Source organism: Ornithorhynchus anatinus, chromosome 1, assembly GCF_004115215.2.
Source record: "Ornithorhynchus anatinus isolate Pmale09 chromosome 1, mOrnAna1.pri.v4, whole genome shotgun sequence".
In the NCBI taxonomy this organism is placed as follows: Eukaryota; Metazoa; Chordata; class Mammalia; order Monotremata; family Ornithorhynchidae; genus Ornithorhynchus; species Ornithorhynchus anatinus.
Genome location: NC_041728.1, coordinates 128383354 through 128407769, shown reverse-complemented (window position 1 = coordinate 128407769; position 24416 = coordinate 128383354). Strand labels below are relative to the sequence as shown.

At 45.9% G+C, this 24416-nt stretch overlaps 2 protein-coding genes across 9 annotated transcripts in view; one reads left to right on the top strand and one right to left on the bottom strand.

Annotated features, from left to right (window-relative positions):
• The window catches only part of LIMS2 (LIM zinc finger domain containing 2), an 81721-nt gene that overhangs the window by 19080 nt on the left and 38225 nt on the right, over nt 1-24416 (bottom strand). For all 5 annotated transcript variants that reach the window (XM_029060311.2, XM_029060322.2, XM_007670304.3 and 2 more), the window contains exons 2-4: nt 16083-16242; nt 13904-13970; nt 13175-13295 (exon numbers count right to left, since the gene is read on the bottom strand). In XM_029060311.2, coding sequence (XP_028916144.1) covers nt 13175-13295; nt 13904-13970; nt 16083-16242 — 348 coding nt within the window. The remainder of the gene's footprint in view (nt 1-13174; nt 13296-13903; nt 13971-16082; nt 16243-24416) is intronic.
• Nucleotides 1219-11360, top strand: GPR17 (G protein-coupled receptor 17). 4 transcript variants are annotated; one of them, XM_029060356.2, is made up of 5 exons: nt 1219-1452; nt 1610-1676; nt 6064-6149; nt 7376-7634; nt 8988-11360. In XM_029060356.2, the coding sequence occupies exon 5, from the start codon at nt 9022-9024 to the stop codon at nt 10039-10041; it is 1020 nt and encodes a 339-aa protein (XP_028916189.1). In that variant the 5' UTR covers nt 1219-1452; nt 1610-1676; nt 6064-6149; nt 7376-7634; nt 8988-9021; the 3' UTR covers nt 10042-11360. The 4 variants fall into 4 exon arrangements, with proteins under 4 accessions (XP_028916189.1, XP_028916206.1, XP_028916173.1 ...); XM_029060373.2 differs by lacking the exon at nt 6064-6149; XM_029060340.2 differs by having other exon boundaries at nt 1292-1676.

Here is a 24416-nt window from a genome sequence, read left to right as displayed (position 1 = left end):
GAGGTAACTGAGGTCCAGAGAAGTGAAGTGACTTGCCCAAGGTCACACAGCAGACAAGTGGCAAAGCCGGGATTAGAACCCACGACCTCTGACTCCCAAGCCCGGGCTCTTTCCACTAAGCCACAAGATAACCAGGTCCCACGTGGGGCTCACAGTTTAAGTAGGAGAAATAACAGGTATTGAATCCTCATTTCGCAGATGAGGGAACTGAGACCCAAGGAAGTTAAGTCACTTGCCCGAGGTCACACGGCAGGTATGTGTGGAGCCAGGATTAGAATCCAGGTGCTCCGACTGCCAGGCCCGTGCTCTCTCTGCTAGGACATGCTGCTTCCCAGATACTTTTACTGGATCCCAAGCTCCTTGTGGGCAGGGATCTCGTCTACTGACTCTGTTGGACTGTACTGTCCCAAGCGTTTAGCATAGTGGTCGGCACACAGTAAGTGTTCAGTACGTACCACTGATTGATTGATTAGAAAGGACTAACAGAACTGTTCAAGTCGTAAAAATGTAGGAACATACAGGCCTAAAAGGGGAATGGGGGGGTAGCTTTTTTACATCCCATTTGTCCCCAGACCATTCAGACTCTTCCAGAGGTGGTAAGGGAGTGACCTTGCCGGGACTGCATCTCAGCCACCCCGCTGCGGTTCCCCTCTTGACACTTGCCGGCATCTCCAACCGAGACAAAGCAAGTATTTCTTACCCCCCACGAGGGGTTCATCGGTATGTGGAAGAGAAAGCCCAAGCCCTGATTTTCCGGGCCACCACTTCTGAGAGAAAGAGCGTCTCTGCGGGTCCAGGGCCGACGGTCCTCCCAGACGGAGCCCCGGTCCCTTGGGACAGCAGACAGCGGCCTATTATGAGGGAGTATGCAGCTGTGCTCGCATCCAGATAAAAGCATCGATTTTATCCAGCCAAGTCAAATGGAGACTAATTATACAGGGCAGGACACTGGGACCCTACAGCAACCGCCCTGAAAGAGTCCCCTCTCATTCAGTATAACAAGAAGCCTTCAACCCTCCGCACTGACGGGCCATTATCACCCCCCTCCCCATTCACAAACTCTCTGTGCCACACCATAGACCCTCCTCTATTTGTGGCCAAGTGCAGTCCTGAAAGCCCGCACCCGTCACCATGGCAGCAAGCCCCTTTACCCCCCCCTCACCCCCACTGTTGTGGAATTATCCTATTCTGAAATGTCCTGTTGTGTCTATTAATACTAGCTAGAATCACCTCCAGCCCCAGTCCACCCCTTCTAAAATAATCACAGACTCCGCCGTCTGTAAATATAAGAGGCTGGGGGTTCAGAGAAACTTCAGAGAGATTCCTGCCATCGGGGGGAGGGGGGAAGCACATTAGAAATATTCATAATTATTATAGCCGTGGATCCCCCTCCGAACACGGAATGAAGCCAGTCTTTCACTGTGAGCGTGGGCCATCTCCCCTCCCTCTAATGTAAGTCGATAACGCGCCCTCAGAGCCAACGAGCGTCTTTATATACGAGGGCTCCGTCCCGGCCCCCTCACTGAGCCGGCAGCTGACCCTTCTGGACCATCCCTCCGTTATTCCCTTGGGATCAACGTGTGGGTCTCTGCTTTTCCTTGATTTGCAGGCATCAGGGAGACCTTCCCCGACCTCCACTTCAGAGAACTCTCTCTTCCACCTGGACAGCTCAAGAGGTAAGCTCCAGGACTGCCGTCTGCTCGGAGATTAGATGAAACTGCTGCTCGTAAGGGTGGCTTCATATCTGTAATTTATTTATTTGTATTGATACCTGTTCCCCCGCCACCCCTAGACTGTAAGCTCGTTGTGGGCAGGGAAAATCTGTTTATTGTTGTATTGTACTCTCCCTAGCTTAGTACAGTGCTCTCCACATGGTAAGCACTCAATAGATGAGATTGAATGAATGCTGATGCTTAGGTAGTGTAACTCATGTCGGCAAGGTCAAATACAGAGAGCATGGGAAATTCTATATTCTTCCCCTCTCCCTGAGTTGCCAACCAATCAGTCGTATGTATTGAGCACTTACTTTGTGCAGAACTCTGTTCTAAGCACTTGGGAGAGTGCAATCTAACAGAGTTGGTAGATGCATTCCCTGCCCACAACAACATCCTTGCTAATCATTAAATCCCAACCCTCCAAGTCAGAGTGGCAGGCAGGACTGTTACAGATGGAAGTATTCATTTCTCCAGGTAATAGTTTCCTAAGGAACTTAATACAGTGTCTTCCCTATTAGGGTTTTCAACAACTGTGTTAATGAGGATTCTAGACTTGCATATGTGAGAATCTGTTTGGGTGTTTCGTTAAAAATTCAAAAAATGGATATTGCGAATAGCACCTGACTCAGTGCTCAGTTCTGAAATGAAACGATTATACATGAGGAAAACATCAACAAGGAGTTATTTTGAGAGCCAATTTTCAGTTCAGTAAATTGCTTTTTTATTACAGTGACTGTACAGCCCTCCAAAATGTTCTCTCATAATTTCCACCCTAGAACAGATGGAAATTGGTGATAGCAAAAAATATTAGCAGCTTCCTATTTTCACAGTGGTACAAATGGTCAAGTACTTTATAGCAGCATACAAATAATTAAGGCATACTCATTCATATCGCTTGGAAGTAAAAGTTTTTTTAAAAACTATAGTGTCCTAAGAAGTTTCTTTTCATTAGTACTGTGGCATCGTCGGGCTAAACCTCTCAGCTGGAAACTCGAACTGCACATTTACATTTTCATTCATTTTCAAAAAAATTGATGACTGCTCAGTTTCATGATCTGAGCCCCTGGGGAGTGAGTGGAGTGGATTAATGATCCCAGCCCCAAGTTTAATCAGGAATGAACATCTCTGATGAACCTAACTTCTTTCATCAACGGATCGGTAAAATTGAGACAAAATGATAGTGACTCACCTCTCAGGGACATACTTAATTGCAATGAATAACTGCGGTAAGGAGCTAGACGGTTTCCTAAACATTTAGCAAAAAGAGAGAAGCCCCGCCTAGGTGCTTGGACCCTGGACTGGGGTGGCCAAGCCCCATCTCCTTCTCCACGATTCTGCCGCTATCGCAGGGACAGGCAACATAGGTAGGACTCTTGGGATGCTTTTGCACCTTGATTTTTTGGCAGCCCGTTTCTCTTGGCTTAGTATTCCTGCCTGTAGAGGGGAAGCAATGTACTGAAAATGGAATATTTTGAGGACTTGAGATACTCTTTTTACCATTCTTTGAATTCTTTAGTGCAAAGCACGACTTCTATATTTTCTAAGGGCTAGGTGGTAACGCAAGACTTTTTTTCCCTTTTTCTTTCTTTTTTTTTCCTTAAAATGAACCTAGAAATTCACAAAACCTTGAATAATAATTACGGTGTTTGTTAAGTCCTTACTATGGGCCAGGCTTGAATGTCGTCGCTAGGCTCAGGGAAAAAGATAAATTCACAAGCAAGCCCTATCATCTCATCCCCGGTCACCCCCCACTCAGTCTTTAATTTCATTAGTTGCTATGGCTGAGACAGTCTGCAATATGGCCTGTGTGCTTCCAGATTTCCTGACTCCAAACAAGGCTCCTTTAAGGGTGACTTTCCTGTATCGTAGAAATGCTGTCCGACTAGATACCACAGAGGAATGGGGCCACTCTGTGGCTGGACAGAATGATTCCCTTTTCTAATATTTTAAGTTATTTTCCTTCCTCCTGCTAGATTGAGTGGTTGAGGGCCCAGGTCTCTTGAACCTACTCTCATTACCGATTTTCTCTATAAAATGGTGGCATATCCCATCCGCTTCCTAGAAAAGATGGGAGACTTTAATTCATTTTGATAGTGTCTGTAAAGTCTTCTGGGGCGTCAAAAGAGCGGCATCGCAAATCCAACACAAAACCTTCCCAGACTAAACCTTTATTTCTCTTATCTACCCTCTCCTCTGGTGTTGACTATGCACTTTTATGTGTATTCCTCAAGCAACTCGATACCACAGCCCTATAAGTACATATGTAAAAATTCTTATACACTATTATTTTCCTTCCCCTGAATCAATTTTAATACCTGCTCCTCCCTCCCTATGTAAGCCGTAAGCTCGCTGTGGGCAAGGATTGCATTTACCAACTCTGTTGTGTTATACTCTCCCAAGCACTTAGTACAGTGACCTGCACACAGCAAGTGTTCAGTGTATACTACCAATTGATCTAAATGTGGAGGAGTTATTTAAGTCAGAATTTGAGTTGCAAAAATTTTCCTTATTTGAACTCCCAAGGAACTTTCCTTATGCCAGTTTATTGCCAATGTCTTCTCTCCTGCCTGGAATTCCCTCTCTCTTCACATCCGACCGCCTACTGCTCTCCTCATCTTCAAAATCCTTTGGAAACTGTATCTCCTCCATGAGCGATACATTAATCTCCTCCTGGATTAATTTCTAATCTCCCCACTTTATATTTCTCCAGTGGCCCCTTCAGCACTTCCACACTACCTAAACATGTAAATACTGACAACCTCCTGCAGTATTTATGTATCTGCGTATTCTATCACTTCCTCCTACCTGCAATTTATTTTAATGTCTGCCTCCCCCTCTAGATGGTAAGAATTTTGAGGGCACAAATTACAGCTACTAATTTTATTGTACTATCCCAAATACCTAATACGGCGCTCAGACAGGAGACGCTTAATAAATACTTTGAGAAGCAGCTCAGTCTAGTGGAAACAGTACATGCTTGAGAGTCAGAGGACCTGAGTTCTAATCCCAGCTCTGCCGATTGAGTGCTGTGTGACCTTGGACAAGTCCCTTAACTTCTCTATGCCTCAGTTACCTCATCTGAAAGATGGGGATTTAGTACCTGTTCTCGCTCCCTGTTAGACTGAGTCTTGTATAGGACAGGGGCTGTGTCCAACCTGATTATTTTGATTCAGCATAGCGCAGCTTAGTGGATAGAGCACGGGCCTGGGAGACAGAAGGACCTTGATTCTAATCCTGGCTCTGCCACTTGTCTGTTGTGTGACCTTAGGCAAGTCATTTCACTTCTCTGGGCTTCAGAAATTAAGAGTATGAGCCCCATGTGGGATAGAGACTATGTCCAACCTGACTAATTTGTATCTACCCCAGCACTTAGAAAGGTGCTTGGCACATAGGGAGGACTTAACAAGTACCGTTAATAGTTATTATCATCATCTACTTCAGTGCTCAGCACAGTGTTTGGCCCGTAGTAAGCTTAACAAAGACTGCAGTTATGATCATCATCATTACTATTAACTGATGGGTTGCCCCTTTTCCCAACCCTAACCAGAAAGGAATGGTCAGACTTCTGGAAGCATTTGGAGCAAGAAACATTTCAGGTAAGACTAGACTGATTGGAAGTGATCCAAAAATCACAGGGTAGTAATAGGAAGATGTGAACTCTCCGATTAAAAAAATAAAATCTTCTAAAAAGACCAATATGGATTAACTGGGAGGAGTCCTTCTGACCTGGCACACCGTAAATGACTTCAGGCAGTCGTGGATATCACCACACCTTTTTCTCTCTCTTCTCTCCTTCCCAAAAAGCTTGACTGCCTTGCAATTGAGAAAGGAAACGTGGGAGTGTGATACATGAAGTGTGGTAATTTGGTTTGCAATCTGTGCTCCTTAGTTACTCTGTTGCTTTGGCTTTTTCAAGGTACTAGAATCAAAACATGAGTAAATATTTCCACTAAGGAAATGCGCCTGTGGCCTATTCAAACACTCACTTTTGGAATACTCTTTTTCTAGACCATTATTGTACCTTCCCAAGCACTTAGTATAGTGATCTGCATCCAGTAAGTGCTTGACAAATACTACTGATTGATCGATCTAGAGATGCCAACCCTTCTCCTGACATGAGAGTGATGGAGCCTGCTTTTTCCCTGCATGGCTGTCTAGTTCACCCCTCCTTTGTCACTATTTAGTGGGTCACTGAGGACAGAGGCTTTTACTGTTAATGTCTTAAGTCTCAGCACAGCAACTAAAATATCTTGCTGCCATTTGAGCAGCAAGGTAAAGCCGTGTCTCTATGAGGGGAGAGTTCAGGGGCTAAACAAATCCTCTTTTCCATCTGCCTATGAATTCCCAGTCTCTCAACAATTTGGAGAATCCAGAGTTGGAAGAGACCGCCAAAGATGATCTACACAGAACTGCACCTAAGCTATCCCATAGTAGGTAATGCTATTTATTGAATGCTACTTACTGCATCGTACCGTACCGAGCCCTTGGGATGTACAACAGAAGAAAGAGACATAATCCACACCCACGAGGAGTTTATACACTGATGGGGGAGACAGGCAAAGAAATAACTCACAATGAGAGGCGTAAGAGTAAATAAAATTGAATGTTCAACTGAATATACTCTTACAAGTGCTGGGAATAGGCATCAACGAACGGCAGCATGGCCTAGTGAAAAGAGCACAGAGCTGAGAGTCAGAGGACCTGGGTTCTAATCCCGGCTCTGCCACTTGCCTCCGGGGTGACTTTGGGCAAGTCACTCAACCTCTCTGTGCCTCAACTGTAAAGTGGAGATTAAGTCTGTGAGCCCCACATGGTGATGGACTAGCCAAAGAATTCCATATTGTTTTATTACTGTTTAACAGAGAAGCAGCGTGGCTCAGTGGAAAGAGCATGGGCTGGGGTGTCAGAGGTCATCGGTTCAAATCCCAGCTCCGCCGCTTGTCAGCTGTGTGACTTTGGGCAAGTCATTTAACTTCTCTGTGCCTCAGTTCCCTCATCTGTAAAATGGGGATGAAGACCGTGAGCCCCGTGTGGGACAACCTCATCACCTTGTATCCTCCCCAGCACTTAGAACAGTGCTTTGCACATAGAAAGCACTTAACAAATATCATTATTACTACTGCAGTATGCTTTTAGAAGAAAACGGTGTAAGCAGAAACATTTAAACCAAACTACTACTATGTAGGATGGCTCCAGACTAAAGGTTTGCTCTTTTGAACTAAAATTGTTAGAGCAGACATTTAAGAAGAAATATTTATTGCTGAAGTTCTAACAATGGTAATAAAAGGCTCTGAACTGGTTAGTGATGAAGCAATTTGACTGCACCCAGAAGGAACTCCAAAGTGCCTTTTTTTTTTTTTAAGGACAGAAATGCTCTCCCATCAAAGTGCAAAGTAATAAAGTCCTATTTTCTTTACCTTTCATTTGTTCACTGATGTTTCCTCTACATAGCACTGCTCTCCCCAACTGCAGTAAAACATGCAATTTGGGATCTTTTGCCTCTCGATGAGAGTCCTTGCGGGGGGTAAAGGGCAGTGGCCAGTGAGTTAAGGGCATTAATGTCTAACTCATTAACAGCACAAGCTGCAGAGAAAGGGGTAATAGGTGAAATTCTCTCTTCTAGGAAAGAAACCTGATAGATTTAATTGCTTCTTTTTCAGGTTTTGGATCTTACGTGATCCTACTCTTCGCACTGAATTAATAGCTCTGGCCTACAAGTTGGGTGACCTGGGAGACTGGCTCATCTAGGGCTTCCACTGACATAACTAGTGACCCCCATCGTGTTCACACTCGTCGTTCCCCAAAAGTCATCCTCTTCTCCACACTCCAGCCAAAGCCTTTGGGCCCCCCTTCAGCTCACTGCCAGCTCAGCTGATCTACACTCGTTTCCAGAACCCTCCCTCTGGGGGACCTCTAACTGTGAGTACTTCAATTTTACACTAAACACTCTGGAACCAGCGTGGCTCAGTGGAAAGAGCCCGGGGCTTGGGAGTCAGGGGTCATGGGTTCAAATCCCGCCTCTGCCACTTGCAGCTGTGTGACTGTGGGCAAGTCACTTCACTTCTCTGTGCCTCAGTTCCCTCATCTGTAAAATGGGGATTAAGACTGTGAGCCTCACGTGGGACAACCTGATGACCCTGTATCTACCCCAGCGCTTAGAACATTGCTCAGCTCATAGTAAGTGCTTAACAATTGCCAACATTATCTGTAAAATGGGATTAACTGTGAGCCTCACGTGAGACAACCTGATGACCCTGTACCTACCCCAGCACTTAGAACAGTGCTCTGCACTTAGTAAGTGCTTAACAAATACCAACACTATTATTATTACACTACAACGATAAACGGCACCTTCCCTGCCCGCAACGGGCTCATAGTCTAGAAGTGACTACTTCCAAGGAGGCTACAGGACAAACATTAATTCATTTCCTCCATGTTTCAAGTGGAGTGGCATGAAAAAGTTGTACAACAGTAACAATTTGAATCCTTGAATGTACATATCATGCCCAAACTTGTATCTGTGCTAGCAGCATGGAGTAGTGGATGGAGCCTGGGAGTCAGGAGGGCCTGGGTTCAAATTCTGCCTCCGCCACTTGCCTGCCATGTGACCTTGGGCAAGTCACTTCACTTCTCTGTGTCCCAGTTCCCTCATCTGGAAAATGGGGATTGAGACTGGGAGCCCCACGTGGGACAGGGACTTTGTGCAACCTAATTTGCTTGTATCTACCCCAGCAGTTAGTACAGTGCTTGGCACATGGTAAGCACTTAAATACACCATTATTATTATTATTATCATCATCCCTGAAGAAGCCACTAGAACACTGCAAATGTTCATCCGATTAGTAGTCCAAAACCAAACCAGGCATGCCATTGAGCCAGTTCCCACCAGGGGACTTAATGCTTTTTGAGTCCTTTTCTGCAACTAAAGGCAGAGTTAGAATTGAGAATTTCTCTGAATCTTTAGGATGAAGAGTATTTCCTTGATCAGACCTAGAGGGTTTGACAGGAAAAAAATATAAATGATCTATTTATATTAATGTCTGCCTCCCACACTGCAAGCTCTTTATGGACAGGGAACGCGTCTACCAACTCCATTACACTGTACTCTCCCAAGCACTTAGTACAGTGTTCCGCACACAGTAGGTGCTTAATAGATACTGCTGCCAATGATAAATCTTCGGTGCAGCCCTTCTGAATTCAAGCCAGTAAGGGGATCAGCAGCAATTTCTCAACCCGCTCAGTTGTTCTGTGGCCCCTTTGTGATTCTTTCAGGCTCTTCCTCACTGCTCCGACCTGGTGCCGAAGCATGGATGGACTGGCGGTGGATCCCTCAAATCTGTTCTTCAACACCTCCCTGGAAACCTCAGAACAATGCGGCAAAGAAACGGCTCTGGAAAACATTCTCTTTGCCTCTTTTTATCTGCTGGACTTCATCCTCGCCTTCGCGGGCAACACCCTTGCCCTCTGGCTCTTCATCCGGGACCAAAAGTCGGGTACCCCCGCCAACATTTTCCTGATGCACCTCGCCGTCGCCGATCTGTCCTTCGTGCTGGTACTCCCCACCCGACTGGTCTACCACTTTTCGGGAAACCACTGGCCGTTCGGGGAAATCCCGTGCCGCCTGACCGGCTTCCTTTTCTACCTCAATATGTACGCCAGCATCTACTTCCTCACCTGCATTAGTGCGGACCGCTTCCTGGCCATCGTGCATCCCGTGAAGTCCATCAAACTCCGCCGGCCCCTCTACGCCCACCTGGCCTGTGCCTTTCTCTGGGTTATCGTGGCCGTGGCGATGGCCCCGCTGCTGGTCAGCGTGCAGACGGCGGAGATGAACTCCACCACCGTCTGCTTGCAGCTGTACCGGGAAAAGGCCTCCCGCCACGCTCTCGTGTCCTTGGCGGTGGCCTTCACCTTCCCGTTCGTCACCACCGTGACCTGCTACCTGCTGATTATCCGGAGTCTGCGGAGCGGCAGTCGGGTGGAGAAGCATCTCAAGGACAAAGCCATCAAGATGATCGTGATGGTGCTGATGATCTTCCTGATCTGCTTCGTGCCCTACCACGTCAACCGTTATATTTACGTCCTCCATTACGACGGCACCCAGACGTCCTGTGAGACACAGCGTGTCCTGGCGCTCGGTAACCGCATCACTTCCTGCCTCACGAGCCTCAACGGTGCCCTTGACCCCGTCATGTATTTTTTTGTGGCCGAGAAGTTCCGTGAGGCCTTGTGCAATTTGCTTTGCGGCAGAAAGGTGGTGAGGCTCCCTCCGAGTTTCGAAGGGAAGACCAATGAGAGTTCACTGAGTGCTAAGTCAGAACTGTGAAAACCAGGTACAGACCCAAGGTTTTGCCCAGATTCACAGTCTCCTCCGGACAGGAGACTCGTTTTCCTGGGAAGAGACTTCTCTGAGCCAAATGCACATTACTGCTGGGCCAAGGAGGGGGAGTTTAACCTCCTTCCACAACCACGACCGGCAAAAGGCCTGAACTCTCAGCGGATCACCAAGCACTAATTCAGATGCCTTTAACAATGGCATTACCGGCCTTGAGCCTGACAACTGAACTTTTGAAAAGGAGAGATGGACAGATGCAATCAAGCTAGGACTTCTCCTTAAAGGAAGAATCTTTTTTTTTAATCCCCCTTTTAACTAATTCTGTCGAACTGTACCCTCCCAACCGCTTAGTACAGTGCTCTGCACATAATACGTGCTCAATAAATACCACTGATTGATTTAACTCTGTTAGCGGTTAGCCTAGTGATCTCAGCCCAAGATAAAGTTTTTGTGAAAATTACAGAACAATGAAAGTCTTTCTTTACTAAATGCTTACAGCTAAGGAGAAGAAAGGAATTTAACTACTTTTGTAGAGGTTAAACAAGGAAGAGCCTGGAAAATTGCTCAAGTGAGAGTTTGCCTTTACATTTTTTTTGGATTTTTGTTTTATCATTAATAACTCTTGCTACAGCGTGTCGCTAACTTAAGCCTGGCTAACATAGGGACGAGGCCTACGTTTGATGGCTGAATGTTGTGACTAGATATTAAAACAGACAAGGGTGAAAAGTCCTGATGAGCACCTCGTGGATGCAATCCAAACCAATAGGAGGTCTCAAAAACATTTTCCGAGATTTTTGAAATGTGAAGGGTCATTTTTTTTTATTTGAAACCCACCTCTTTCTAATCTGACTGAACAATCATCAAGATTCTCAAACTGCTTTCCCGAAGACAGGCCACGTTATTTTGGGAAAGGTAAAAAGATGACTAGTAGTCAAATTTAGAAGGCTGGGAGGGGAAATAAACTATTCGATTGATTGATTTGCATTAATTACAGAAGCCTACAGTAGAATTACACAGATACGCACTTTTCACTCTAGGGATACAATTATTGTGGGATTAGGTGCTCTGCACACGGTAAGCGCTGAATAAATACGATCTAGTGAATGAATCAACATTAATACAAACAATCCTCCACTCTGTAACTCCTTCTTCCAGTTCTCAACGATTCTCTTTAGATTATAAGCCTCAAGTCTGTCTAGAAGCACTCTTTGTCAGGGTGTGAACTGTTTTATGATTCACCCTTTTATTACAGTTATCTTGTTCTGTGTAGCTGCTTCTACGTATCATAAAAGTGAATAGTTTAAAAAGACTGTGATGTGTTTTGTCTATTATTTTTACTCTAATAATAATATTTGTTAAGCACTTACCACCAATTTATGGTAATTTCTGAGCGGTTACTGTGTGCAGAGCACTGTACTGAGTGCTTGGGAGAGTACAAATACGAGCCATTGGATACGTTGCCTGACCTCAAGGGGCTTACAGTCTAGAAGGGTAAGAGACAATTTAAATTACGGATATGTACATCAGTGCTTTGGGGCTGAGGGTGGGGTGACTATCACGTGCTACGAAGGTACAGATTCGAGTATTTAGGCAGTGCAGAAGGAAGAGGGAGTAGGAGAAAGGAAAGCTTAATCGGAAAAAGCCTCTTGGAGGAGATACGATTTTAATAAGGCTTTTAAGGTGGGGAGAGATGGTCTGTCATATATGGAGGGGAAGGGAGTTCCAGGTCAGAGGGAGAACTTGGGCAGAGGATCAGTGGAGAGATAGACAAGATGGAGATACAGTGAGTAAACTGGCTTTGGAAGAGTGAAATGAGCAGGCTGAGTTGTAAGAAGGGAAGAGGCAAGGTGACTGAGAGCTTTAAACCCGATGGTCAGGAGTTTCCATTTGATGCGGAGGTGGATGGTCAACCCCTGGAGGTTCTTGAGGAATGATGGGGAGATGTGGACTGAAACTTTTTTTTTTAGAAAAATGATCCAGGCAGGAGTGAAATATGGACTGGAGTGGGGAGAGACAGGAGGCAGGAGGTCAACGAGGAGGGTGATTCGGTAGTCAAGGCGAGATGGGATAAGTGCTTGGATAAGCGTAGTTGTAGTTTGGTTGGAGAGGAAAGGGCAGGTTTTAGCAATGTTGGGAAGGTAGAACTGACAGGATTTGCTGACAGACTGAAAATGTGAGATGAATCAGAGAAATGAGTGGAGGATAACATCAAGCTTATGGGCTTGTAAGATAGGGAGCCCATTATTGGGCAGGGATTGTCTCTATCTGTTGCCGAATTGTACATTCCAAGCACTTAGTACAGTGCTCTGCACATAATAAGCGCTCAATAAATACTATCGAATGAATAGGGAGGATAATGGCGTTTTCTACCGTGATGGAAAAGGCAGGAGGAGGACAGGGTTTGGATGGGAAGATGAGGTGCTCTGTTTTGGGCATGTTTAGCTTGTGATATCAGCCGGACATCCTAGAGTTGACCTGAAGGCAGGAGGAAATGCAAGACTGCAGAGAAGGAGAGGCACCAGGGCTGGAGAGGCAATTTTGTGAATCATCCGGATAAAGATGGTAGTTATAGGCAACTCTGGGGGTCAAGCACTATTCTAAGCACTGGGGTAGATACAAATTAACCAGATCAGACACAGCTCCTGTCCCACATGAGACTCACAGTCTTAGGGGGAGGGGGAACAGGTATGGAATTCCAACTTTACAGATGAGGAAACTGAGGGTCAGTTAAGTGAAGTTAAGCGACTTGCCCAAGGTCACACAACAGGTGAGTGGTGCAGCCGGGATTAGAACCCAGGTTCTCCGACTCTTAATCCCCCGCTCTTCCCACTAGGCCGCACTGCTTCTCATTTTCAACACTCTGGCGGAAGTCCCTCCCCATCCCCCACCGTCCCTCTCACTCCACTCCATTTCCTTCTTCCCACTCTAAACTCCACCCAGCATCCTACTCACTTTTCCTGACCACTACCAACATCCTGCTCAAGATCACCCACTTGCCCCCTCAAAAACTCCCAACCAAGTTTCCCCCCAATCCACCGTCAAACCCTCAACTTCCAACCACCTTCCCTCCCCTAGCCATGACCCCCTCCGTGTCCCCAAGGGTTAGACTATTGGGCTCTCTCACCTGCCAGCGTTCTTCACAAAGCCCAGGTCAGCAAGTGCCACATCGCAAAGCTCGCAGCGGAAGCAATCCGGGTGCCAATTATTGTTCATTGCCTTGATTACACGCCCAATAATGAATTCTCCTTAAAGAAGAAAGTGAAAAGAGTTAGAAGAGAAAGCCCAGCTCTGAACCTCTGGGCCAATAAGAGCAAACATCCCCACTGCCGCGCATTTCTTTTTACTTTACAGTTTCTTCAAACTCAGTGCCCCATGGAAATTAAAAAATCACCCTTGGATAGGGAAATAATAATAATGGCATTTGTTAAGTGCTTATTATGTACCAAGCACTGTTCTAAGTGTTTGGATGGATACAAGGTAATGAGGTTGTCCCACGTGGGGCTCACAGTCTTAATCTCCATTTTACAGATGAGGTAACAGGCACGGAGAAGTGAAGCGACTCGCCCGAGGTCACACAGCAGACAAGTGGCAGAGCCGGGATTGGAACCCACGTCCTCTGACGCCCAAGCCTGGGCTCTTGCCACTCGGCCACACTGCTTTCCACCCAAACGAAAAAGGATGACCCAGTTGAAAGAGAATAATTCTGCTTAATCTTTAGGGTAATCCCCGAATTATTCTTTCATCTACATTCCCCATCGTAAAGAAAATCGTCTTCTGCAAACTGGCTAGAACCTCCTTAAAAAGGCAGAGGTCCCAGGAGAGAAAAGAAAGCATGAAAGCTGTCAGGGCTTACCACATGCTCCACAGCAAGGGGCAAACAACATTTGGAAGTCATGTTCGCAGTATTTCCTGCCTTCATACTAGAAACCACAGAAGGAAGAGAACAGGTGAGTCACATCCTACAGCACTTCATTTATGTTCCCTTTTGCTTATGATTTATTAGATGCTTATATAACATATATGTATATTTGTATCAGCTTCCTTTTGAAAAACCAAAGCTGCTATTCAGAAGTTTAAAATCGCAAGGCTCGTCATTGTATTAGGAAAGAGGGAAGGAAATACAAAGGGACAAAGAAAAGGAGGTTCGGAAGAGTTGAAATGATCAATTTGGCTCCAAAAGGTCACAGAGCCACTGCAGTTTAAGTTCCAAGGAGAAGGCGGCGGTGGTGGGGAGAGAATATTTGGTCTAGGCCTGCCACCACCCAACTTCCTATCCTTGTAAAATCCTAATTCCAATTTTTATTTGATGACCCTTATTTGAAAACAAATCACATTTAATAGGAGCTACGTGAACACAAATCACAAAGTACTTGGAAATATTAATAATAATTGTAATATCTGTTAAGTCCTTACTCTGTGCCAAGCACTGCATTAAATGCTGGGATAGATATGCCGTACGTATGCAGATCGGATAGAGTCCCCGGCCGACACGGGGCCCCCAGTCTAAGCAGGAGGGAGAACAGGTATCGAATCCTGAGAAAACTGAGGCACCAAAAAGTTAAGTGATTTGACCAAGATCACGCAGCAGGCAACCGGCAGAGCCGCGATTAGAACCTGTGTTCTTTCCACTAGGCCACGCTGCTTACAAGACTAAGGATTTGAAATTCATCCCTCCCCTCACAATCCATCTCCCATTAGAGAAGCAGGATGGGCTGGTGGAGCGAGCACGGGACTGAGGAGTCAGGAGAACAAGGTTCTAATCCCAGCTCTGCCACTGATCTGCTATGTGACCTCGGGCAAGTCACTTAACGCCCTCAGCCTCGGTTTCCTCATCCTCAAAATGGGGGATCGGATGCCTGTTGTTCCTGTCAGACTGTGAGTTCTGTGTGGGACAAGGGCTGTGCTCCACCTAATTACCCCATGCTTAGCCCAGTGCTTGGCAAAAAGTAAGCGTTGAAGAAGTGCCACAATTAGAAAATTATTGTTGTATTACTTGTACTGCTCAGAGAGATGACATTTTTAGGGAGGAGGAAAATCATGATGTTGAAGGACATGATTAACCAGCCAATGTCAGACTCTTCAAAGAGTGGTCTCCTCAAGGTGGGGTTGGTTAGACGGGCACAGGAAGGCTGACCCCACGGCTACAGATGAGAAGAGCAATAATGCCACGTAGGTAAAGCAATGACACAGCGTGGCTTAGTGGAAAGAACCCGGGCTTGGGAGTCAGAGGTCGTGGGCTCTAATCCCGCCCCCGCCCCTTATCAGCTGTGTGATTTTGGGCAAGTCACGCAACTTCTCTGGGCCTCAGTTACCTCATCTGGAAAATGGGGATTAAGACTGTGAGCCCCACGTGGGACAACCCGATTACCGTGTATCTACTCCAGTGCTCGGCAATTAGTAAGTGCTTAACAAATACCATCATTATTATTATTGAAGTCATTCAGTCAGTCTATCGTATTTATTGAATGCTTACTGTGTACACAGCACTCTACTAAGTGCCCACAATGAGCTCAAGGTCTAGGGGGGAGAAAGACATGAATATAAATAAATGACATATGTACATAAGTGCTGTGGGGCTGGGAGGGGGGCTGAATGCAGGGCAATGCAGAAGGGAATGGGAGAAGAGGAAAGGAGGGCTCCGTCAGGGAAGGCCTCTTGGAGGAGACGTGCCTTCGATAAGGTTTTGAAGGGGGGCAGGGAGGAGAGTAACCATCTGTTGGATTTGAGGAGGGAGGGCATTCCAGGCCAGGGGCAGGATGTGGCCCAGGGGACGGCAGTGAGACAGACGAGATGGAGGTACAGTGAGAAGGTTAGCAAAGTATGAGGGGTGGGTTGTAGTAGGAGAGTAGTGAGGTGAGGAAGGAGGGGGCGAGGTGATGGAGGGTTTTAAAGGCAGAGAAAGGAAGTCTTCCTGGTCAGAGAAAGGAGCACAATGTTTTACACACTGTAAGGGCTCAATAGATTTGATCAAATGGAATCAGCAAGGTCAGATTCCACGTTAGAGACCTCGGCTCCCTCACTAGTGTCCTCACCTCATAGAAGAGTCCGTCCGGAAACTGCCGGAAGCACTGGGCGCAGACGAAGCAGTTTTCATGATACAGCTCCCCGTTGCTGTTCACGATTCTCTCGGAGGGATCGAAGCGGGCCTGGCAGCGCTGGCATATGGCATTCGCGAGGGCGTCGGACATGTTACTGGACAAATTTAACAAGGTCAGAATTAAGCCGGATAGCCTTATTCCTTGAGGGGAAAAGAACGGAGTGGAAAAACCTGTGCACCCCGGGCTCAGCTTGACTTTTGGAAGAGCAGAGGCTGGGAAGAGCCTCTGGGAAAGTGAGTCAACTAGGAGAGATGGAGAAAAACCGGGAAGCAATAGGGGGAAAGGGTACCTCTACCACTGTCCCTCCCCTGGGGTTGGTGAGTGAGCTGCTGCTTCAGGGCGCACCATCGGAGAGAAGGTGGTCTTGGTTAGAGATTTGAAAAATGCTCGGCCTCCATCCACCCAAATCCGAAGTGGCGTCTATGTGAACAAGGGAACACGATGCATCTGGAGCACTGGGAGAAATGCTTTGGTTTTGGGTGGTTCTGGCGGGCTTTTGATGTCATTATTAATAATAATAATGGTATTTGTTAAGTGCTTACTATGTGCCAAGGGCCGTCCTAAGCACTGGGGTAGATATAAGGTAGTCAGGTTGTCCCACATGAGGCTCCCAGTCTTAATCTCCATTTTACAGATGAGGTAACTGAGGCCCAGAGAAGTGAAGTGACTTGCCCAAGGTCACACAGCAAACAAGTGGAGGAGCCGGGATTAGAATCCATGACCTACACACGCATGTATTAGCCTACGCACTTTAAGCACCTAATATTCACCCCGCCCTCACCCCAGAGCACTTGTGAACATGTCCGTAATTTGTTCTCTAGACTGTAAGCTTCTTGTGGGCAGGGGCCATATTTACCAACTGTTATGTTGGGTTCGCCCAAGTTCTTAGCAGTGTTCTGAACACAGGAAATGCTCAGTAAATGCCACTGATTACGCTACGATGCAGGTGAATGCAGCATGAGTAATGCTATCATTCAGAAGGGGGATTGGGAGGGGGAGGAGGAGGAGGTCATTTTTCCCCTCCTCAGGGTAGCGAAACACGTCAAGCAGGCCCTATCCTCCCCATGCTTCTTGGAAGCACATCCGCTGTGGGCCCAACTGCTGCATCTGGTGCAACTGCATTCCCTTCCTTGGGCTGCTCTGAGCTCCTCCCCAACATCCCCTCCCACCCCTACAAAAGGCCCAGTCCAGTATGAGTGCCTTGACTTCCTCCACAGGACGGATGGCCCCGCTGATCTCAAAAGGGAGAGAGTGAGCGCTCTTCGAATCAGGAGCGTCTTGCCCAGAAGGCATCCCCTCTCCTTTCCCAGCTGTCCATATCTGGTTTCTTAGGAAGGAGGCCAGGAGCAGGCAACCTGCCGAAAATTTAACAGGGCCCGCGTGACCATTGCCAGGTCCCTACAGAAAGGAGTTGGTATCCACTGTCACAGAATCCAATAAACGAGTTCTCTTCCTCCTCTACAAGACCAAGACAGAACCACCAATAATACTGTGAGCTCGTTGTGGGCAGGAATGTGTCTGTTTGTTGTTATACTGTACTCTTCCAAGTGTTAAGCACTGAACACAGTAAGCACTCAAATATTCATTCATTCATTCAATAGTATTTATTGAGCGCTTACTATGTGCAGAGCACTGTACTAAGTGCTTGGAATGGACAATTCGGCAACAGATAGAGACAATCCCTGCCCAGTGACGGGCTCAGTCTACTCGGGGGAGACAGACAGCAAAGCCTTACTGAAAGCACATCTCCTCCAAGAGACCTTCCCTGACTAGGCCTTCCTTTCCTCTTCTCCCACTCCCTTCTGTGTCGCCTTGACTTGCTCTCTTTACTCATCCTCCCAGCACTTACTTACATAAATGAAATTTTATTTATATTAATGTCTGTCTTCCCCTCCTGACTATAAGCCCACTGTGGGCAGGCAACGTGTCTGTTATATTGTACTCTCCCAAGAGTTTAGTTCAGTGCTCGGCACACAGTAAGTGCTCAATAAATGTTTGACTGATTGACCTAAATATAATTGAATGAACAAAGGAACCAACTAAACTTAAATCAAGCACGTAGCTCAGGAAAACCTTCAGACAGTATATACCTCAAATGTCAGTGAGAAGATTTTGGGGGGGTGTATATTGTGAAGCGAAGACTATCTTATTAACTTTCATTTTCAATATTTTTAAATTAGGATCATTGTGCCACTCCCTCCCGCTTTATATCCATCACCCCACTACTCTCCCCATCTCCCCAGCCTTACTAAAAATCACATCTCCTCCAGGAGGTCTTCCCTGACTAATCTCTCTTCTTCCCACCCAACATTCTCCCATTACTGTGTTATCTATGCACTTGAGTCCTTCCCCTCTAAGCACTTAGGTACTCAACCCACCTTTCTCCACCCAGCTCTCAAGAACACATCTTTACACTCTATTCATAACAATAATAATAATTGTGATATTTGCAAAGCACTTAATATATGCCAAGCACTGTACTATATGCTGGGGTACACAGAAGACAATCGAGTCCCCCTTGGGACTCACAGTCTAAGTAGGAAGAGAACAGGACTTGAATACCCATTTTGCAGACGAAGGAGCTGAGGAACAGAGCAGTGAAGTGACTCACCCAAGGTCACACCGCAGGTAAGTGGTGGAGCTGGGATTAGAACCCAGGTCCTCTGACTCCCAGGCCCCTGCTCTCTCCACTAGGTCACACAGCTTCCCTATTATTCCCCCTTCCTGTATTTTATTTTAAATTCTGTCTCACCCGGCTAGACTGTTAGCTCCTTGAGGCCAGGGTAGAGTTGTCTACTAACTCTATTATTCTTTCCCAAGTGCTTTGAACAGAGTAAGTGCTCAATAATTACTACTGATTAGTGTGGTATTTTCCCTGTAAGTTTATAACAAGATGATCTAGGAAAGTTAGCAGTAGATAGGAAATCCTATAACTTTGAGACCCAAATGGCTTCAAAGAATATTTAAACTTCAGGCAGCAAATAACTTTCCAGAACATAGCAACAGTCACTCAGGTGATAGTGTGGCTCAGTGGAAAGAGCACGGGCTGGGGAGTCATAGATCACGGGTTCAAATCCCAGCTCCGCCACTTGTCAGCTGTGTGACTTTGGGCAAGTCACTTTACTTCTCTGTGCCTCAGTTCCCTCATCTGTAAAATGGGGATTCAGACTGTGAGCCTCATGAGGGACAACCTGATCACCTTGTATCCCCCTCAGCATTTAGAACAGTGCTTGGCACCTAGTAAGAGCTTAACAAATGCCATCATCATCACTGGGACACATTCAAGCTAATCAGGTTGTACCACATGGGGCTCACAGTCTTGATCCCCATTTTACAGATGAGGTTACTGAGGCACAGAGAAGTGGCTTGCCCAAAGTCACACAGCTAAGTGGCGGAGGTGGGATTAGAACCCACGACCTCTGACTCCCAAGCCCATGCCCTTTCCACAAAGCCACACTGCTTCTCCAGTCAGACTGGATACCATCCATGTTCCACATGGCGTTCACAGTCTTAATCCCCATTTTACAAATGAGATAACTGAGGTACAGAAAAGTGAAGTGATTCATCTAAGGTTGCAAAGCAGACATATGGAGGAGCCGGGATTGGAACCCATGTCCTCTGTCTCCCAGGTCTGCGCTCTTCCCATAACAGACAGGCCAGCGCTCCCCCCCATATTCAATCAATCATATTTATTGGGCACTTACTGGGTGTGCAGAGCACTGTATTAAGTGCTTGGAAGAGTCTCATTCATTCAATCATATTTGTTGAGTACTTACTGTATGCAAAGCACCATACTAAGCTGTTGGGAGAGTACAATGTAACAACAAACAGACACATTCCCTGCCCACAATGAGCTCACAGTCTAGAGGGTGAAACAGACAATATAAATCAATAGATCAATTCAATAAATACAGATCTATACAAATGTGCTGCAGGGATGGGGGGGGAAGATGAAAGAAGGAGCAAGTAAGAGCGGTGCAGAAGAGAGTGGGAGAAGAGGAGAGGAGGGCTTAATCAGGGAAGGCTTCTTGGAGATGTGCTAATACAGTCGGTAGTCACGTTCCCCGCCCACAGTGAGCTAAGAGGCTAATAGCTCTTGAAATCTCACCCTCTTCAGCAAGCTTTTCCGGATTGATTTCCCAGATCTATCTCATCTCCTCAGCCATCTCTAGCACTGACGAATGTACACTCTCCTTAGTATCACTCTCTATACACCTGCTAAATGTATTTTTGACTCCACTAGTTGTAACTAGTTGAGAAGCAGCGTGGCTCAGTGGAAAGAGTCCGGGCTTGGGAGTCAGTGTTCATGGGTTCGAATCCCGACTCTGCCACTTGTCAGCTGTGTGACTGTGGGCAAGTCACTTCACTTCTCTGGGCCTCAGTTCCCTCATCTGTAAAATGGGGATTAACTGTGAGCCTCACGTGGGACAACCTGATTATCCTGTATCTACCCCAGCGCTTAGAACAGTGCTCGGCACATAGTAAGCGCTTAACAAATACCAACATTATTATTATTAACTATTCTTATATTTGTTTTCCCTTTAGAATATAAGCTCCCTAGGATCACGTCACTTTCTTTTTCTGTACTTCCCAAGCGCCTAGTAGAGTGCACCACTCAGAGCGGACAGGCAATGGATACTACCCCTACGACTATTAAGGTAAGAGAAGTACAAGAAACCAAATGAATCTTGGCTAGATTCTGTTAAGCCAATGCCCTGCAATTCCAATTAAACTCTTCGAGAAATACTATCATAACCTCATCTATCTCGCTGCCAACCTCTCGCCCATGTCCTGCCTCTGGCCTGGAACACCTTGTCTCTCCATATCCAACGGATAATTACTCTCCCCTCCTTCAAAGCCTTATTGAAGGCATATTCATTCATTCATTCAATAGCATTTATGGAGCGCTTACTATGTGCAGAGCACTGTATTAAGTGTTTGGAATGTACAATTCAGCAACAGATAGAGACAATATCTGCCCAATGAAGGGCTCACAGTCTAATCGGGGGAGACAGACAGCAAAGCATTATTGAAAGCATATCTCCTCCAAGAAGCCTTCCCTGACTAAGCCTTCCTTTCCTCTTCTCCCACTCTCTTCTGCATCACTTTGACTTGCTCTCTTTACTCATCCTCCCAGCACTTACATACATAAATGAAATTTTATTTATATTAATGTCTGTCTTCCCCTTTTGACTATAAGCTCACTGTGGGCAGCAACGTGTCGATTATATTGTACTCTCCCAAGGGTACTCTCCACAGTAAGTGCTCAATAAATGATTGCCTGATTGACCTAAATAACAAAGGAAAGAACAGCCTTAATTTGTGAAATAGCAGCCTGCACAAGTTAACAAAGGGATCTAACAGGTGTGAGCCAAAAATCCACAATGGCCGATAAACTAAAGCAGAAGGAGTAGTCAGGAACGGAAAGCCACACAGACACTACTGTGTGTCAGTTCCCACTCACCTAATCGTTCCAACTGGACACGCACGATATCAGCAAAGAAAATCCACTAATTCTGTCCGACCTGTAACTTTGCTTTGGGAACGTGCAGATCAGCGGAGAAATTCCAGGATTTTTGGGCAGGACGTGCAAAGTGGTCCCTAACGTCCCAGCAACCACTCCCTCTCCTGGGATTTGGCCGCTGCCCCGTTAACCGTGCCATCCTCCCATTATGGCCAAGTGGTGTGGCTAGGGTGGGATAATGAGGGGAGGAAACAAAGTGAGGAGGGGGAATAGCATCCAGTTTTGTTCACGGCCAAATCAGTCATTCAGTGCAGCAGAACACAACCCTTTTCTTGTATTTGTTAAGCATTTTAACTGGGGTAGATACAGGTTGATCAGGTTGGACACAGTCCCTGTCCCACATAGATCTCACAGTCTTAATCCCCATTTTACAGATGAAGTAAATCCCCATTTTACAGATGAGGTTCTGTAGCCCAGAAAAGTTAATTAATTAATTAACGTTGGTATTTGTTAAGCGCTTACTATGTGCCGAGCACTGTTCTAAGCGCTGGTGTAGACACAAGGGAATCAGGTTGTCCCCCGTGGGGCTCACAGTTTTAATCCCCATTTTACAGATGAGGTAACTGAGGCACCGAGAAGTTAAGTGACTTGCCCAAAGTCACACAGCTGACAAATGGCCGAGCCGGGATTTGAACCCATGACCTCTGACTCCAAAGCCCGTGCTCTTTCCACTGAGCCACGCTGCTTCTAGTGAAGTGACTTGCCCAAGGTAACACAGCAGACAAGTGGCGGAGCGAGGATTAGAACCCAGGTCCTTCTGATTCCCAGGCCGGTGATCTAACCACAGTAAAAGCAGGAATAATCACCACCACCTTGTGTACAAGTAAGTGCTTAACAAATACCATCATCATTATTATTATTATTATTACTAAATGTCCTCAGAGTGGCCAGTGGCCTACAGAGCACTAGATGAGAAGTAGCATACAATAGTGGATAGAGCCAGGGCCTGGGAGTCAGAAGGTCATAGGCTCTAATCCTAGCTCAACCAGGCAACCAAGGCAGCACAGAGCACACACGTGTCTGCTGTGTGACCTTGGGCTAGTCACTTCACTTCTCTGGGCCTCAGTTACCTCCTCTGTAAAATGGGGATTGAGACTGTGAGCCCCACATGGGACATGGTTGTATCCATTCCTGGCACATAGTAAGCACTTAAATACCCCAATTATTATATTAGACACACTTATTTCCCTGAAATGCTGGGGGAATGAGAAGTATTTGCATATATAAATACCTGTTCTCCCTCCTACTTAGACTGTGAGCCTATGTTGGTATTTGTTAAGCGCTTACTATGTGCAAAGCACTGTTCTAAGCGCTGGGGTAGACACAGGGAAATCAGGTTGTCCCACCTGGGGCTCACAGTCTTCATCCCCATTTTACAGATGAGGGAACTGAGGCACAGAGAAGTTAAGTGACTTGCCCACAGTCACACAGCTAAGTGGCAGAGCTGGGATTCGAACTCATGACCTCTGACTCCAAAGCCCGTGCTCTTTCCACTGAGCCACGCTGCTTCTCTATGTGGGACAGAGACTGTATCCAACTGATTATCTTGTATCTATCCCAGTTCTTGGTACAGTGTTTGCCACAGAATAAGCACTCAACAAATTTTCTTATTATTATTATTATGGGAGTTTTACATCAGGATGGGGTAGAGGAATGGAACAATTCGATTTACCACATGGAAAAACGGGTTATGATGCTGACCTGGTAGGATCCTTAGAAGCTGGAGAGAGGAGAAAAAAATACTAAAAACTAAGATAATCTACCAAAATAAGATAACTAAGTCTGTTCAACCCCGAGGCAGGTCAAATATAATTTAAAAAACGGAAATCCCTTTTTATCCCCACCTTATCTGTTCCAGTGGCCAATGGGGAAGACCGAATATCTCCGGCTGGATTTGTATAGACTGATCCCAAGGGAGAAGGGTGGATACTTCCTATTCTGGTCCACACAGTTGAGAAAAGAGAACAATTTGTTGCCTCCAAAAGATTTTATGGGACACAGGGAAAATACATTAACAAGAAACAAAACAATAATTCCTTAACGGCAGAACCGCTATAGACAGAAGACAGAATTGTACCTAAATGCTGCCAACTCGTGATTCAAATCCATGTATTAAACATACCAATAGTAATGTAAAAGAAATAGAAAAAACTGTCCTTTGGTTTGAAGACGATGCTGTTCATGGTGATGGCTATGGATGTCATGCTGAAAATTCCTTGCCAACTTATAAACTTTGTCCTTGAAAATAACAGTAGTATGCCTTTACTGGTCATTTGGGAGAGCATTGCTCAAACAAAAGATGGTAATGGATCAATTCTTTTTTTATGGTATTTGCTAAGTGCTTACTGTGCGCAGGCACTGTACTAAGCACGGGGTTAGGAGACAATCAGATCGGACACAATCCATGTCCCAAATGGGACTCACAGTTTTAATCCCCATTTTACAGATGAGGTAACTGAGGCACAGAGAAGTGACTTGCCCAAGGTCACACATCAGACAAGTGGTGGAGCCAAGATTAGAACCCAGATCCTTCTGACTCCCAGACCCATGCTCTACCCACCAGGCCATGCTGCTTCTCTCAAAAGTTCTTAAAAGCTTCCAATGACTCTTATTTGAAGTAAATTTTTATCCAAACAGCAATACAAGTACTTATAATGAAGTTGGCAACAATTTAAGAACAACCCCCCTGGAAAAAACCAACAACTAAGAAAAAGTTAATGAATTCTGCCTATTTTGTAAAGACC